Consider the following 15,872-nt stretch of genomic DNA (forward strand, 5'->3'; position numbering starts at 1 on the left):
GTTTGGCTTACTATAAATTTGGCAAGATGATTAGTTCTGACAGTTCTGATAAACAGGGGTCTCTCAGCTTTCCCCAGATTTAACTGTATTTGGGACTGGAGGTAGGAGAGGCTGTTTTGTTGGTGTTCCTTATATTGTTCTGTATGGAAAGATCCAGGCAGTGGCTGGGCCAGTGTATTTTCTCACTTGTGGTCTGCAGAGTGATTGATAGGTGGGGGTAGTGGTGTGATTCTTAGGTATGTCTTGATCTTGTGGGGGATATAAAGCCAGGCTGCAGGGGGCTCTAAAGTATATGGCTGAGGGGCAGTTTGTGGGAAAAGTGACCTTAAGGGAAGACTACACAGGCTGCAGATTCTGAGATGAGAGATCCAGTGGTCCAATTCTTTCTTGCATTGAAAGTACCTCCCACAGTGTTCAAAGCTATGGCCCACCTCCTAAAGAAACCATTTTTTTACTGGACACTCTAAAGGGTTTCCTGGTGACCCGGCTGGTAAAGAATCCACCTGCAATGCGGGAGACCTGGGTTCGAACCCTGGGTTGGGAAGATCCCCTGGAGAAGGGATAGGCTACCCACTCCAGTATTCTGGCCTGGAAAATTTCATGGACTGTATAGACCATCATGGGGTCGCAAAGAATCAGACACAACTGAGCGACTTGCACTCACTGAAGGGTTTTGGTGCCTTGCTTGTTGCTTGAGGAAGTTGAAGAAGAAAAGGAGGCCTCGCTGTAAGCTTCCTTGGGCAGCATTTTTGAGCCTCATGTCAAGATGCCCCTACAAAATTCTTTCAAAATTCTAAGACGACAAATACAATCCTGCAATGTTTAAAGCTTATTATAGCTAGGTTACTTGTTTTAGTAAAATGTATGCTAGAGTTGGGTTTTCTGTGTCCTGTGCTGCATGTACATTGAGGTCTCTTGTAAAATAAACTGCGTAGAACATTTCTGCATCAAATATAGTAGAGACAGCATATATGTCTAAAACATCAAGGTCCTTTACAACTATTGTGTGAATAAATGAAGTTCATTGTTTCAGTTTTTGAAGAGGTTTATTTTGAGATATTTCTTCTTTTATGACACGCTGTTTGTTGTAGCAGTGATTTATTTTGAAGATGAGTTCTGTCAGGAGTAAACCCCCAATTGTAGTCTTGGAAAAACAGAAGCCACTTTACAATGATCCTCTGAACAACGCAAAACCAGAAACACACTGCAGTGAAAAGTGGACCCTGCTTATGTATCTGTGTAGGTGGGTTATGAATAAAGGTGTTCATGCACGCATACAGAACTAAATACCTCCCTCATTAATACTAATGACCTAACTTGGCGTTTGTTATATTAATACTTCAGATTTGGTCTCTGTGATTATCAGAGTATATGAAAGTGGATTAAAATATGTATGCACATATAGCTATATGTCTATTCCATGCATGTGGGATTTGTTATAATTTAGAGTATGTATAATTTCTTTTTCCTTTTTTACTTTCTGGCTGTGACTGGAGGCAAGCAGGATCTTAGTTCCCTAACCAGAAATCAGACCTGCAACCCCCTGCAGTGGAAACGCTGAATCTTAACAGCTGGACAACCAGGGGAAGTCCCCTAGAGTACGTATAATTTTTATAGAATTAAACGTTGGCTATTATTTCTAGCACTGCAAATACTCAGCATAATACTTTTTAATAAGTCTAAAATTAGTTTCTGGCTATCCAGTGGTTAAGACTCTGAACTTCCAAGGCGGGGGGCCCGGGTTCCACCAATGGTTCAGGAACAGCTGTGCAGCAGCCAAAAAGTAAAATTAAAAGAAATTAAGAAGTTCAAGAAATTAGGAACTTCATCAAGGTGTTACTAGTTTGTGCTGTGTACTAAGTCGCTTCAGTCCTGTCCGACTCTGTGTGACCCCATGGACTGTAGCCCGCCAGGCTTCTCTGTCCATGGGATTCTCCAGGCAAGTATACTGGAGTGGTCTGCCATGCCCTCCTCCAGGCGATCTTCCAACCCATGGTTGGAACTGGTGTCTCTTATGTCTAATCTGCATTAGCAGGTGGGTTCTTTACCACTAACACCACCTGGGAAGTTTTTAGTTTGGGAGTTCATCAAGTTAAAATTTATTTGCTAGTGGAATACATTGTTATTACTATGGTGTTACCATGTTTAGATTGGATGCAAAACATCTGCTTTCCCACACCTCAAACTGCTTAATAGTAACTGTTTATGGCTGTTATGATGTATTAGCTGTTCCATGGCAGGCTTCTAGGATGATGTGAGAGTTGCCAGTAATATTCTCCTACTTTGTAAGAAGTGTTAGCAGTATAGCACTAACCACAGCTGGGGTCTGGGCTTCAGTTTTGCATGTTCCTAAACAATATTTTCAATGTTAAAGAGTCGACTAATGCTGGGAAAGCAGATTAATGCTAAAGTCATTTACAAGAAACTGAGCTATAAACCGAATGACAATTTATTAATTTACAGTTGTTCATGTGGATATGATTTGAAAACAGAGTTCCTTCTGGGCAGAGCTTCATGGGAAGCTAAATTATAATCAGAAGATTGTTGCTACCATAGAATCAAGGCAAGGTGAGTTGTTAGTTGTACAATTCAAACACATAATGCTATTTGCTGTGATTGCTCCAAGCGTCCATTTCCCCAGCAGAGTATTTGCTCCTGGAAGAGACTGCTGTATTTGTTTTACAGATCAATGCACCCTACCCCACCGCCTGGGTAGTGCTTATTCAGGTTTTGTATTTTTCTATGCTTTCTCTTGGAGAAGAAAATGGCAACCCACTCCCGTATTCTTGCTTGAAGAATTCCATGGAAGAGAAGCCCGGAGGGCTACAGTCCATGGGGTCGCAGAGTCGACACGGCTGAGCGGCTAACGCACGCATGCTTTCTCTGCTGATCAAAACCCTTGATTTGCTCTCCTTTTTAAAATTACAGGTAAAACGTGTTTAATCTGTTATCTCTTCAATTAGATTAGTCTAGTATTGATCGCCTAGAGGCCATTCTACCATTCAAGGGAGGTACCTCTTTAGGTTTATAGCTCAACTCCTATGAGGGTGAGGCAGGGGACAGTAACCTCGTGAATAATTCTTTGGGGGCACCTCACTGTGGTCAGTGAACACGGCTGCCAGATTAAAATACAGGATGCCAAATTAAATTCAGATAGCAAGTTTTTTTTTTTTTTTTTTTTTTTAGTGTTAAATATGTTTGAGGTATAGCTATACCTCAAAAAACAAAAAAAAACCCCCAAAAGTATTCATCATTTATCTGAAATCCAAATGTCCTGTACAGGCGTCCTGTATTTTTATTTGCTAAATTTGGCAAGGCCACGAGTACGTTAACATAATGTCAAGCGGTTTGCCCGGGTTCAAGCTGGTCGGTAAGCACCAATCCATTCGGTTGTTTCAGGGAACAAAACCCCTGCCCACTAAAAAGTAAACAGCAGGTAGCAATGAAACTCGGAAGAATCTTGACCCTTTGAGGAACCCGTAGTGACACACCGGCCTTAACCACGGCTTTGATTGATTGCCCCATGTGCTCCGTTCTTCTCTTTCTGCTACTGGAATGATGTCTCTATCTCGTTTTCCTTTTCTAGTCCCGCCCTTTCAGCTACCGGCTCTGGATGGGGATCGGTAACCCAGAAAGGGCCAGCAAAAGCGCGGACGTGTTTAGAGGAGCGGAAGTAGTGAACTGTCTCTGAACACCGTAAAGTGCAGCTGCCTGTCTCCCTTTCCGGATAAAGAAAACAGTTCCGACAGTCAGTGCCGGCCTTCCTCCTGTAAGGGGATCTGTCGGACACTTGCTAATTCAGTTTTTCTTCCCCACTCCGGGCCCTTCCCTATCGTCGCCCCCTTCACCTTGGATCATGTTCAAGAAGTAAGGACATGCCGTGGCCTCCCTCGGCTGCTCACGAAGGTGGTGGGGGTGGGTGGTGGGGAAGAGGACAAGAGCAAAGCTTCTCTTTCTCTTTCCCCCACCCCTGCCATCCTTAGTCTTTAAGGTTTTTCTGTAGTACCATGCTTTCAACACTATATGTCTCTGTCTCAGTACTATGCTTGCAACGTTTTTTTAAGCTTTTCGCCCCTAATCTTCAATCAGGTTGGGTCCTCCCACTCTCATTTTCTATCTCGTTACCCCTCTTTCTCATTTGCCCCCTTTCCCAGTCCTAGCTCCATTCCTAGGATTCTACCAATCACATCCTTGCACTGTGATTTAGGGACATGCCCTCTTTAGCAAGAGGACAGCCCTGCTCTCTCTGCCATGTGGTTACTAGTTAGGAACTGAACAAGGGAAGGCTTGACTTCCTGGGTCATGGGAGTGAAGGAGTCTGGGTGACAGGAAGCTAGCGGACTGTCATACCTATTGCCTAGCTGCCAGATTAACCTTGTCTTGAAAATAACGTGATTGCTCCATAGGCTATTCAGTTGAGGAAGAAAAAAATTCTTTGCAACGTACCTAGTGGCTTTGCCTTGCAGATTTGGTAGACGCAAAAAGCAAAGGGGGAACATGGGCAAAGGAAGGTGGGTTTTGTGCATGACATTTTGAGCAAAAATAATTAGGGATGTTAAATACCGTCATTATTACTTCAAAAAAATCTCAACAGATTACATAGCGTAGGAGGGGCTGCTTTTCTGTGTTAATGTTTGGGTTGGTCATTTGTATCCTAATGCTTGAGGGTATTTTCATTTTGTTTTGTTTTTCACAGATTTTGTTATAGGTGGGAATCTGTTTCTTTCTGGGTAGAACTGAGTAAGATTTTCCAGGAAAGGCATTTGTGTAGCTGATTTCAGTTTATTGTGTTATATATGCCTCATATCCTTTCCCCTTCCCTGCCCCCCTCCAGCTAATTGTGTGTATATGACAGTTTAATATTGTATTAAGACACTGGTTTTGTGCTGGACAGAATAAAAGGGAAATTGTATTTTAAAAAGCAATTTCTTCCATAATTATTTTAGACATCTAAATATTTGCTTGGGAATAGGTAAATAATTTAAAAAATACCTTTAGCTATTCTGTTATGTTTTTTTAGAAATGCTTTTTGTTTTTCCTTGCAAAAATCATTTGGCAGATTTGATGAAAAAGAAAATGTGTCCAATTGCATCCAGTTGAAAACCTCAGTTATAAAGGGTATTAAGAATCAATTGATAGAACAGTTTCCAGGTATTGAACCATGGCTTAATCAAATCATGCCTAAGAAAGATCCTGTCAAAATAGTGCGATGGTAAGTCTTTGTTTTTTTTTCCATGTAAAACTCAGAGAAGCTGAATATAATATAATTAGACTGCACTCATAATAACTGATTATCTTTATATTAACTATTTATCTACTCTAAATGAGTAACCCTAAAACATCAATATTTATATTTTCACATGCTTTTCTATGTGAAAAATGCGGCATTGTGTACTGATTGTTTTATTAAAGAGTTAATTAAATGTTTTTATTCAGAGTCAGATTTATTTCAGCTTGTGCTTTAGAGATTTGTTTTATTAATTATCTACCAAGGAAATTAAAATATGTAATAAAATGTGAAATAAAATTGTAGCAGATCATATTTTTCTCTACTGGACTGGTGTTAATTTAAGTAGTGTTTTGTGGGGGTTTTTTTGGGCCTGGATCTTTACTGAAAATTTTTTTAAAAACCTTACTGTATTTCTATATATGCATACTTCATATTATACATTGTTTAAAGGATGTTTGGCATATTCATTTTTGAAAGAAAATATCTAACTTGGTACTTTGTGATGTTTGTTTTACAGCCATGAACATATAGAAATCCTTACAGTAAATGGAGAGTTACTATTTTTTAGACAAAGAGAAGGGCCTTTTTATCCAACCCTAAGACTACTTCACAAATGTAAGTCTTGTTAGAAAATATGTATTTGGGGATATGAAAAGACACAAAGGAGTTGAAAGTGACTTCTGGTAGTTAACTTATTGAAAGAAAAGTGAAAGTGAAGTCACTGAATCGTGTTTGACTCTCTGCAACCCTATGGACTGTAGCCCGCCAGGCTTCTCTGTCCATGGGATTTTCCAGACAAGAATACTGGAGTGGGTTGCCATTTTCTTCTCCAGGGGATCTTCCCGACCCAGGGATCGAACTCAGGTCTCCTGCATTGCTGGCAAACTCTTTACCCTCTGAGCCACCAGGACTCCCACAGTTAACTTACTAGTACTAGGTTATATGGAATATAAAACTCAAAAGATTTCCCCTTCTCCGTCTTGTGGTAAATCTGAAAAATGCATATTCTCTCATTATGCATTCCAAAAGCCCAAGAAAGAACATTTATTCATTCATTCAAAAAATATTTATAGTTTTTGAACTTATTCTGTGCCAGGCACTGAGCTAGGTATTGAGAATGTGATAGGAAGCAAAGATAGACACGGTCCCTGTGCCTAGGAAGCTAACAGTCTAGTGGGGAGAATAGACAACAGTTAGATAATTACACACATACACATTCACAAAGCGTGTAATAAGTGCTGTAAACATTGGCTTTTACATCTGTACCCAGATTTGCTTCATAGAGAGAATTCTATATAAGAGAAAGCATGGAGTCCCAGTTCTTAGTAGTGTCAAGGCCAGGTGTTAAGAAACAAAATAATGTTTGTTACTGCTGCTGCTGCTAAGTCACTTCAATCGTGTCCGACTCTGATTCCATAGACGGCAGCCCACCAGGCTCCCCTGGCCCTGGGATTCTCCAGGCAAGAACACTGGAGTGGGCTGCCATTTCCTTCTCCAGTGCATGAAAGTGAAAAGTGAAGTCGCTGCAGTCCATGGGTCACAAAGAGTCAGACATGACTGATGTGACTGAGCAGGCACTGTATCCACTGTTATAATATCTTACAGAATAGTTTCACTGCCCTAAATATCCCCTCTTTTCTACCTACTCACCCCTCCCACCTCTTCCCCTCCTCCAACCCTTAGCAACCACTGATCTTTTTGGCAATTTTTATTGTTTTTTTTTCACTTGTCATATATTATGAATATTTCCCAAGGTATTACATATTCTCCAAAAACATGGTTCTATTATACGGATATTATAGATATACTTTAAGTCATTTATCTCTTAATTGTTGGACATTTAGGTTGATTCCAGTTTATTTCTAATATAAATATTAGTGCTATAATGAGCATCTTTCTACCTAAATATATTGCGCATTCCTCCTTTATTTCTTAGGATAAGGTCCTAGAAGTAGAATTACTAAATCAAAGAGTTTAGTTTAGGCTATTTGTACATATTGCCTAGTAGTCCTAAAGAAAGCCTGTACCTATTTATAAGCCTTTTAGCAGTAAATGGGAATGCCAGTTTTCTGACATTCTTGCTAGCACTGGTAATTACTTTTCTCAAAAATATATACCAATTTGATAAGTGAAGGAATGTGTTTCAGTTTTATTTCTCATCTGTCAAAGTACTGTAATTTCGGGAAGTATTTGTTCATGTCATTTGCCTTTTTCTGTTGAGTCTTTAGTTTTATTAATGGGTGTAATGTATTTCTTTTCTTCTAGATCCTTTTATCCTGCCACATCAGCAGGTTGACAAAGGAGCCATCAAATTTGTACTCAGTGGAGCAAATATAATGTGTCCAGGTTTAACTTCTCCCGGAGCTAAACTTTACCCTGCTGCAGTAGATACGATTGTTGTATCCTTCCCAGGCTCTGTTGAAAAATGTGTTCATTGTATTCTTGTTATCACTGAAAGAACTAACATCCAAGAGAGCATTAGATATATCTTTTGGAAGTTACTGTTATATCTTTCTGCTTACATTTGAAGATGTGGGAAGCAACATTATTTTGTGTTAGAAGTTAAGTGAGAACAAGTAATAAAAAGAGTCCCAGCTGCATTTCAGCTGTGTTAGGGCCCAGTGTTATGAGACTTGGGACACAGTATAAAACTCCTGATTATTAATAGAGAGGTTGTATATGATATGATTGGATCACTTATTTGAACATCATCTTGCTACTTTTACATTTGAATTATCCTGGGAAAAAAGCATTCAAAAGGGAAAAGAATTTAGGCACCAGGTGGAATTTTGGTGACTAGTAGGAACCATGGGCCAGAGAAGGCAATGGCACCCCACTCCAGTACTCTTGCCTGGAAAATCCCATGGACAGAGGAGTCTGGTAGGCTGCAGTCCATGGGGTCGCTAAGAGTCGGGCATGACTGAGCGACTTCACTTTCACTTTTCACTTTCATGCATTGGAGAAGGAAATGGCAACCCACTCCAGTGTTCTTGCCTGGAGAATCCCAGGGACAGGGGAGCCTGGTGGGCTGCCGTCTATGGGGTCGCACAGAGTCGGACATGACTGAAGTGACTTAGCAGCAGCAGCAGCAGCAGCAGCAGCAGCAGGAACCATTGGCCATTCCTATTGCTTTATTTTGAAGTCCCTATTAACTTTTATTTAAAAATTCATTTTTAACTTGGTTGTTTGGGCCTCGGAACATGTTTTCTCAAAGAGAAACGTTGACGTCAGAGATAGCCCTTAAGAATCTATTCAACTCATGACATAGCTGAATAATTCTGCATTCCTTCCATTTCTCTGGTGTTGTTTCAGCCATATTCTAGATTAGTTTTTTGTCAACTAGTCTGGACAAGATGATATCTTCTGTTTTGTCATAGATAAAATGACCATTTGCCTCAGGTTGAGGAAAGGAACCATATTTGGTGGGAAATCACTGGAATGGGACAGCCATTGGAATGGGTTTAAGAGTGCTCAGAAGAGGGTGTCCTCTCTTGTGGAAGTTATATCTAAGGGGTAATGTAAGTTGTATATCTTAGGAACAGCTTGTATTGACATAGATACTGGTCATGTAATAGGTGTTCAAATATCTGTGGAACATTGAAGAAATGAATGAATGAATTGAAAACCAATGGAGAAAAATATTCTCTGAGGACAGGTTATCCTTTTATGTTTATGATTGCTCTAAGTTTTTAAAGTTTATAAAGTTCTGGAGTTTCCCCTAGATGGAAAATTTTCCTAGTGTCTGGCCTTTACTTTTTAAATTACTTTTATTTTGAAATAATTATAGACTGTTGGAAAGCTGCAAAACTAGTACAGAGAGGTGTTGTGTACACTTGAAACTTTGAAAATATGGACTGTAATCTTTACCACTTTAGACACTTCAAATGAACCAAGAACATTCTGTTTGTTCTGGAGAGATTGCAAGTTACATTGGGCTCTTAAAGATAGATAGGGGATATAGTTATTGTTTTAATGTATCCTTTATATAAAACCACCATTTAGTGATTAAAGCACTAGAACAATGGATATTTATTTCTTTTTAATATTTTTATGCAAAAAATGTTATCTCCTTTTTTTGCATGATTTCTTTTTCTTCTTCTCCTCCTTCTTTTGTTAGCATTGGGTTATAGTATTAGCATTTGACCCAAAACCTGAGAATGATTATTAGATTCCATTCATTTAGCATTTATTGAATATTTGCAGTGTGCCCATAAATGATGCTAGGTCCTTGCCTTCAAGGAGTTAATGGACTAGGTGAAAATGCAAGTTGGGTTCCCAGCGGCTTAAGCAGTAATGTGACACCCCCCTCGAAGGTATTTTGATAGATAAATGGTTTTCTTAGCTGTGTGTTTTCAGGCAATCATGGCAGAAGGAAAACAGCATGCTCTGTGTGTTGGAGTCATGAAGATGTCTGCAGAAGATATGTAAGTCTCCTGTTAGTCCCCCTTAGTTTTTCAGATATAGGTAACCTATGCAGTAAGGGGCTTCCCAGATGGCAGTAGTGGTAAAGAACGTGCCCACCAATGCAGGTTAGACATAAGAGACACTGGTTCGATCCCTGGGTTGGGAAGATCCCCTAGAGAAGGAAATGGCAGCCCACTCTAGTATTCTTGCCTGGAGAATCCCATGTATAGAGGAGCCTGGGGATAGAGAAGTCCATAGGGTCACAGAGAGTCGGACACAACTGTAGTGACTTAGTGCACACGCAGGAGGAATCAGAGTTACAGGTGAGCTTTGCTCTTGTTCATACCATGTCTTACAAATGTTTATGCACAGAAGCCTCATTTCTGATTTTTCCTAAGACTTAGGAAGCCATTGAAAGTTATTTCCTCTCTGAGATTGCATTCTTTCTTTAGCACTCTGAAAAGAACCTGTGTGCCAACACAGCTGTATTATATGTATGTGTGTGGTATTTTAGGAATTTTTTTATTTAGTGTGATTTCACTTAGGTGTGGGGAAAGGTATTTTGCTGCTAGTTTTTAAAAACAGTGACATAATTTAGTGCCACACAGTATTTATCTTGTATTTTTACCTGGTGGCATAAAATATTAAGGAAATATTAGCGATACATTACCAAAACATGGGCTTCCCTGGTGGCTCAGCTGGTAAAGTCTCTGCTTGCAGTGCAGGATACCTGAGTTTGATCCCTGGGTTGGGAAGATCCCCTGGAGAAGGGAAAGACTACCCTTTCCCAATCCAGTATTTTTCCAGTATATATATTTTCCAGTATTCTAGCCTGGAGAATTCCATGGACCGCATAGTCCATGGTGTAGCAAAGAGTTGGACATGACTGAGTGACTTTCACTTTCAGTTTATCAAAATATAGTCAATATACTTAAAAATGTTGGAACTCATTTGATGACCAAATTATTCCTATTACTTTTGTTTCAGGGTTAATTATAACACTTTGATGTTCTCCTGGTCTGGCAACATCATTACTCTGTTTCTGTGATCCTACTAGTTAGATCACTAGAATTTCTTTAAGACATGAATGAACTTCAGCAGAGTAATGTATTTTAATGTAGATGATCATGTTGCTGCTGCTGCTGCTGCTAAGTCGATTCAGTCGTGTCCGACTCTGTGCGACCCCATAGACGGCAGCCCACCAGGCTCCCCCATCCCTGGGATTCTCCAGGCAAGAATACTGGAGTGGGTTGCCATTTCCTTCTCCAATGCATGAAAGTGAAAAGTGAAAGTGAAGTCGCTCAGTCATGTCCGACTCTTATCGACCCCATGGACTGCAGCCTACCAGGCTCCTCTGTCCATGGGATTTTCCAGGCAAGAGTATTGGAGTGGGGTGCCATTGCCTTCTCCAAGATGATCATGTTAGTGTAATATAAATAAATTCCCTATATATGGCTCAATAATTGCAAAAAAGAGCAATGCACCCTGAATTACATTTACCATGAGTAAGCTGTAAAAGTACTTAACAACATGTTTATGTGCTTTATTCCTTCTGCAGTGAGAAAGTCAACAAAGGAATTGGCATTGAAAATATCCATTATTTAAATGATGGGCTGTGGCATATGAAGACATATAAATGAGCCTCAGAAGAAATACACTTGGGCTAAAAATGGATATTGTGCTGTATCTGTATCTGTGTTTGTGTTTATGTGTGACAGCATGAAGACAATACCTCTGTGGTTATGCTGAATAAATTCAACAGATGCTAAAATTCTGTTAGCTTCAAAAATTATTTTAATTTTTCTTAAACTTAAGTTAAATTTGGGTTACAAAGTTGGACATTAAAAGGTAGCTGGTAAGTAACCAAACTTAATTAAGACAACTTAATGTCCTTTCTTAGGCTAATGATGCAAGATGAAGGGCAAGACTTGGTAAATGAACTTGCTAGTATATGGCTGATGCCTCAGAAAATCTGACCAATTAATGGGGCTGGAGCTAGACTGGTTTTTTAAAACATTTTATTTTTTTTAATTGGAGGATGACTGCTTTAAAATGTTGTATTTATTTGTGCTGTACAACAGTGTGGATCAGCCATAAGTATACATAATCCCCTCCCTCTGGAGCCTCCCTCCCACCTCCCCCCATCCCACCCCTCTAGGTTGTCATGAGCACCAGGCTGGGCTCTATGTGCTATACAGTATCTTCTCACTAGCTATATATTTTACACATTATAGTGTATATATTAAACTTGGATTTTTATCCCATTACCCAAGGGCACCTAGAAGTACCCCTTCTCTTTTGTGTGTGTTTTTTTTGTTGCTATTTCCATTTTTAAACTTTTCATTATGGAAAATTCTGAGCATAGAAAAGTATGGGTAGATAGTATATTGGATTTTCTAATCCATCACCCAGCTTCAATTCATGTCCAATATTGTTTTGTCTCTGTCTCACTCCCTCCCACTGCACTCCCCAATTATTTTGAAGCAAATCTCAGATATATCATTTCATCCATAGTTTCTTTAATATGTATTTTTAAAAGATATGTTTTCTTTTAAAAATATAACCACAATATCATTATCACACCTAAACATTTAGCTATTTCTTCAGATATATGACAAATGGACTTAATTGTTTCTTTTTATTTTTTTTAACCATTGGTTTGCTTGAAGTTGGTATCTGCCAAGGTTCTTATATTGCATTTGGTTGCTATTTATTTGTCTCTTTTAAGCTATAAGCTCCCCCTCTTTTGTTTTCCCTTTAATTATTTAAGAAATCTAGTTGTTTTGTCTTATAGTTTCCTGTCACATTCTGGATTTTGTTGATTGTATCACTGTAAAGTAATTTAACTTGTTTTTATATTCCTCATATAGCCCGTAAACAGATAGGCTTGATCAGATTTTGGTTCAATTTATTTAATGCCGTCTCTTGAAGCTGGGTGAAATCATACTCCACAGATGCCCAGAACTTCCAGATTTGAGTCCCTACTGTATTCCCCAAAGAATGTGTATCTCTTATCATAAGTGGCATGTGAAGACTATCAACCTACTTCAGTAAGAACAGTAAGCTGTTTTGAGAATTAAACAGCAGCTGTGAATTTATATAGTGATAACAGGTCTTTCTTCCTAATAGCATTGCTGTTATACTATGTTTCAGCCATCTTCATTTGGTTGTAGACAAATATACTACATGTGATTTTATTTTTCAGATGGATACAGACATTTACAAGATTGTGGTGACCTGTGTTACAGTTAGAAGTTGGTGAGAAAGGTGAGGGTGGATAGTAAAAAGAGAGATACCATTGGGCTGGCTGTTGCAGCTGGGCTTTCACAACGTAGGTGAAGGGTACAGATCCAGGGTCTGACTCAGACTGAGAAACTATTTCCCACAAAACCTGTAAGACTTGGCGAATCCCATGTTAGAATGTAAGTGTATTAATTTATAGTAGTAAGTCTGCTTAGGGTAAACAGTTAGTAAACAGGCGGTTTCTTGGTGAAGATGGATTAGAGTAAAGGAAGGTTGATAATTTGGGGGAGTCTTTCATCTGGGCTGGGGTAGGGCTTGGAGAATTTTTCCTCCTTCATCATTAATTAGAATGCTTATGACTGCCAAAATCTTTTCTTTCTTAGCCCATAGAGGTGCCCTGATATTTTTCTTCCTATATCCTTTTTAAGTCCTATGTATTGACCTTTGTTATGACAGTTATATTCTACAACTTGCTATATTTTTAATATTTTATTATTTATTCCTGGTGGATAAAAGTGTAAATAATCTAATCAGTGGCATAATTATAAATGAATTTTCAGGGTAGGTTTCTTCAACAGATAGTCTCATTTCATGCTGACTTACTAGTTTCAAATTCAGACGTCTCCCCATTTGGGAGACAGGCAGCCTATTTGAGGTCTATAGTTCCTTATATGCTTAAAAAGAAAATAAGTTATTTATGTCAAAACCAAACTTTGAATCTTTATTCTTGGTACTAAGATAATGTTAATTGACTAAAATTGCCTATGGAGTGTTAGTGATGAAAAACAAAGCACACACACATATTAGAGAAGTTTTAATTGTGAGGTTTCAGAAATAATTGATCCATGTTTCAGACCACGGTTACAGTGGGTGTCGGGAACACTTTTAAAATATTCAACATCATCTGTGCTTGTTTTTCTACTCTGTTCAGGTACATTGACTTTGTTGCCTTGGTGATGTGGGCTAAATATGTACCTTTCCTACTTTCCCCGGGTCTGAGGCCTCAGGTCATGGAGTTAATCGGGGGTGTGATTCCACAGGTGGGAGCCTAGTGAACCGATTCAAAGAGGTTGAACTAGCAGGTATATCAACCTCTTGATGCACTGTGCATAAAGAAAACAGTTTACCCACATTCCTGAGAGTAGGAATATGGGGAGAGCCTGTTTTCTCATGTGTAATGTGGCTTCAGTTCACTTTTAGTTTGATAATTACTTTTGTGTCAGGCAACCTACAGTCTAGTCATTTTTGTGTACTTTTCCTCAGCCAAGGTCAGTTCAGCTCACTGGACATTTATTGAATATCCACTAGGTTCTAGGTGTGTGGCACAAAGATGAATAATAGACAAGTTGCCCTTGCCCTTAAGGAGCTTCAAGGCTAGTGAGTAAAGTTACATTTTTAAAAATCTGAGTAATGGTGACAGCCCAGTACCAATTTATAAAGCTAGTAGGAAGTTACTAATACATTTCCAATTTCAGTCATCAAAACTTATAAATTATACATGAACCAAATATAAACATATTCCTTAGATTGTATCCAATATGAGGTTAAAAAAATCCAGGTGTCTTGGAGTTGCAACAGTTCAGCATTCCAACTCAGATGGTTGTCTCATTTTGCCATAGACCTGGTCAGCCCTCTTCTAGCAGACTATTATAATGGTTTGGTGGTGCTCGGTTGGCAGCTGCATTTTTCCTTTTCTTAATGTTCTGGACTCAAAACAAGCAGCTGGATTTAGCTAAAGGACAGCCATGAACATTTCCAATTGGAGAGATTTGATAGTCCCCAAACATAAAGTCAGATGGCATTTGTTAAATAATGATTATATCCAGCCCAGTTCCCCCTGCACATACAAATCAGCTACCAAGGATACAGTATCTCTAAGCAAAGTACTTCAGAAGATATAAGAATGGTAAATGACTAAATTTACAGAGGTTACAGAGGTATTTCATTATAATAAGTATTTCACCCTTTTGTTGTTCATGAGACTATTAATTATGTAGCAATTATATATTAATGGGAATATGAAATGAATGTATGCCCAAACAAAATGTGGTAAATATTTTAACTTTGTTTATCTAGGTTCATTAATTTTGAGAATACATTTCTCAAGGCTCTTCAGGAAACTCAAAATGTTCCAATTTCTAAAGGAACATCTACTGAAACTGACTTATGATGAGAGAAAAAACAGAAAATGTATGTATGCATCCTGTGTCAAATATAACCATCACTTTTGAGGTCTCAAGCAATCAGAAATTTACTGAGTTATTCAATAACCTGTAAGACTTAGGCCATTAAAATATATTTTGAAAGCCCTTCAGAACGCTTACGTTTAGTATGTCATTAATTGTATTAAGGCAGTAAAAATTACACTAAATATAATTATATTCTTAATATCCTAGTCTCTCAGCAATACTCCTAAAGAAATCTTGCCTGTCAACGTGGAGATTGATGCATGGAAATGTATATTTGTATTCTATTTTTATGCATCATGTGTATACTTTATTATGCTTTGTTTTATAGCAGGTAAAAGCATGAGTAGATATAATGAACTATAATGATAATTTATCTAATATTATATTAAAACTAATTAAGTACTTGTAAAGGACTACAACTCCACCAGAACAGGAGTGAATGAACAGGATTGAAAACCAGTTTTAAAATCTATGTTGAGACTATCAGGCTGGTTGGTCAGTTGGTGTAGGAGCTGGCTTCCTGGAGAATATAATTTATATATGGAAAAGGACGTGGAGATGATTCACAGGAATTTCTACCAATAATATCATGTTCATTAGAACAGGTCATGGGGAGGAAAAATAGATAAAAACATCCAAACTAATTGTACTATTAAAGATTTGCCTCTTGGAGTGAAAAGTTAAAGTACACCAAATTTTGTCCCTGAACATTTTGAGAAATAAAAGGATTAGTGCAATAATTGTTTATATTTATTCATTTATTTGGCTGTGTCAGGTCTTAGTTGTGGCACGTGAGATCTTCCTTG

General features: G+C 38.5%; 1 protein-coding gene across 6 annotated transcripts; it reads left to right on the forward strand.

Moving 5' to 3' along the window:
• Positions 1–2,751: 2,751 nt before the first annotated feature.
• Positions 2,752–11,408, forward strand: MCTS1 (MCTS1 re-initiation and release factor). Of its 6 annotated transcripts, XM_070784697.1 has the most exons (8): positions 2,752–2,928; positions 3,587–3,867; positions 4,407–4,511; positions 5,021–5,212; positions 5,748–5,845; positions 7,496–7,629; positions 9,587–9,654; positions 11,193–11,408. In XM_070784697.1, the coding sequence occupies exons 3-8, from the start codon at positions 4,498–4,500 to the stop codon at positions 11,272–11,274; spliced, it is 588 nt and encodes a 195-aa protein (XP_070640798.1). In that variant the 5' UTR covers positions 2,752–2,928; positions 3,587–3,867; positions 4,407–4,497; the 3' UTR covers positions 11,275–11,408. The 6 variants fall into 6 exon arrangements, with proteins under 6 accessions (XP_070640798.1, XP_019811852.2, XP_070640800.1 ...); XM_019956293.2 differs by lacking the exon at positions 2,752–2,928 and having other exon boundaries at positions 3,190–3,867; XM_070784699.1 differs by lacking the exon at positions 2,752–2,928 and having other exon boundaries at positions 3,190–3,867; positions 5,060–5,212.
• Positions 11,409–15,872: the final 4,464 nt, after the last annotated feature.

This window comes from Bos indicus, chromosome X, assembly GCF_029378745.1.
Source record: "Bos indicus isolate NIAB-ARS_2022 breed Sahiwal x Tharparkar chromosome X, NIAB-ARS_B.indTharparkar_mat_pri_1.0, whole genome shotgun sequence".
Classification (NCBI taxonomy): domain Eukaryota; kingdom Metazoa; phylum Chordata; class Mammalia; order Artiodactyla; family Bovidae; genus Bos; species Bos indicus.

What these genes read in the sequence shown, in the direction of transcription:
- MCTS1 (XM_070784697.1), top strand. An exon ending in CTGCAGTAGATACGATTGTT is followed by an intron (nt 7,630 to 9,586) that starts GTATCCTTCCCA and finishes GTGTGTTTTCAG; the next exon opens with GCAATCATGGCAGAAGGAAA. An exon ending in AAGATGTCTGCAGAAGATAT is followed by an intron (nt 9,655 to 11,192) that starts GTAAGTCTCCTG and finishes TTCCTTCTGCAG; the next exon opens with TGAGAAAGTCAACAAAGGAA.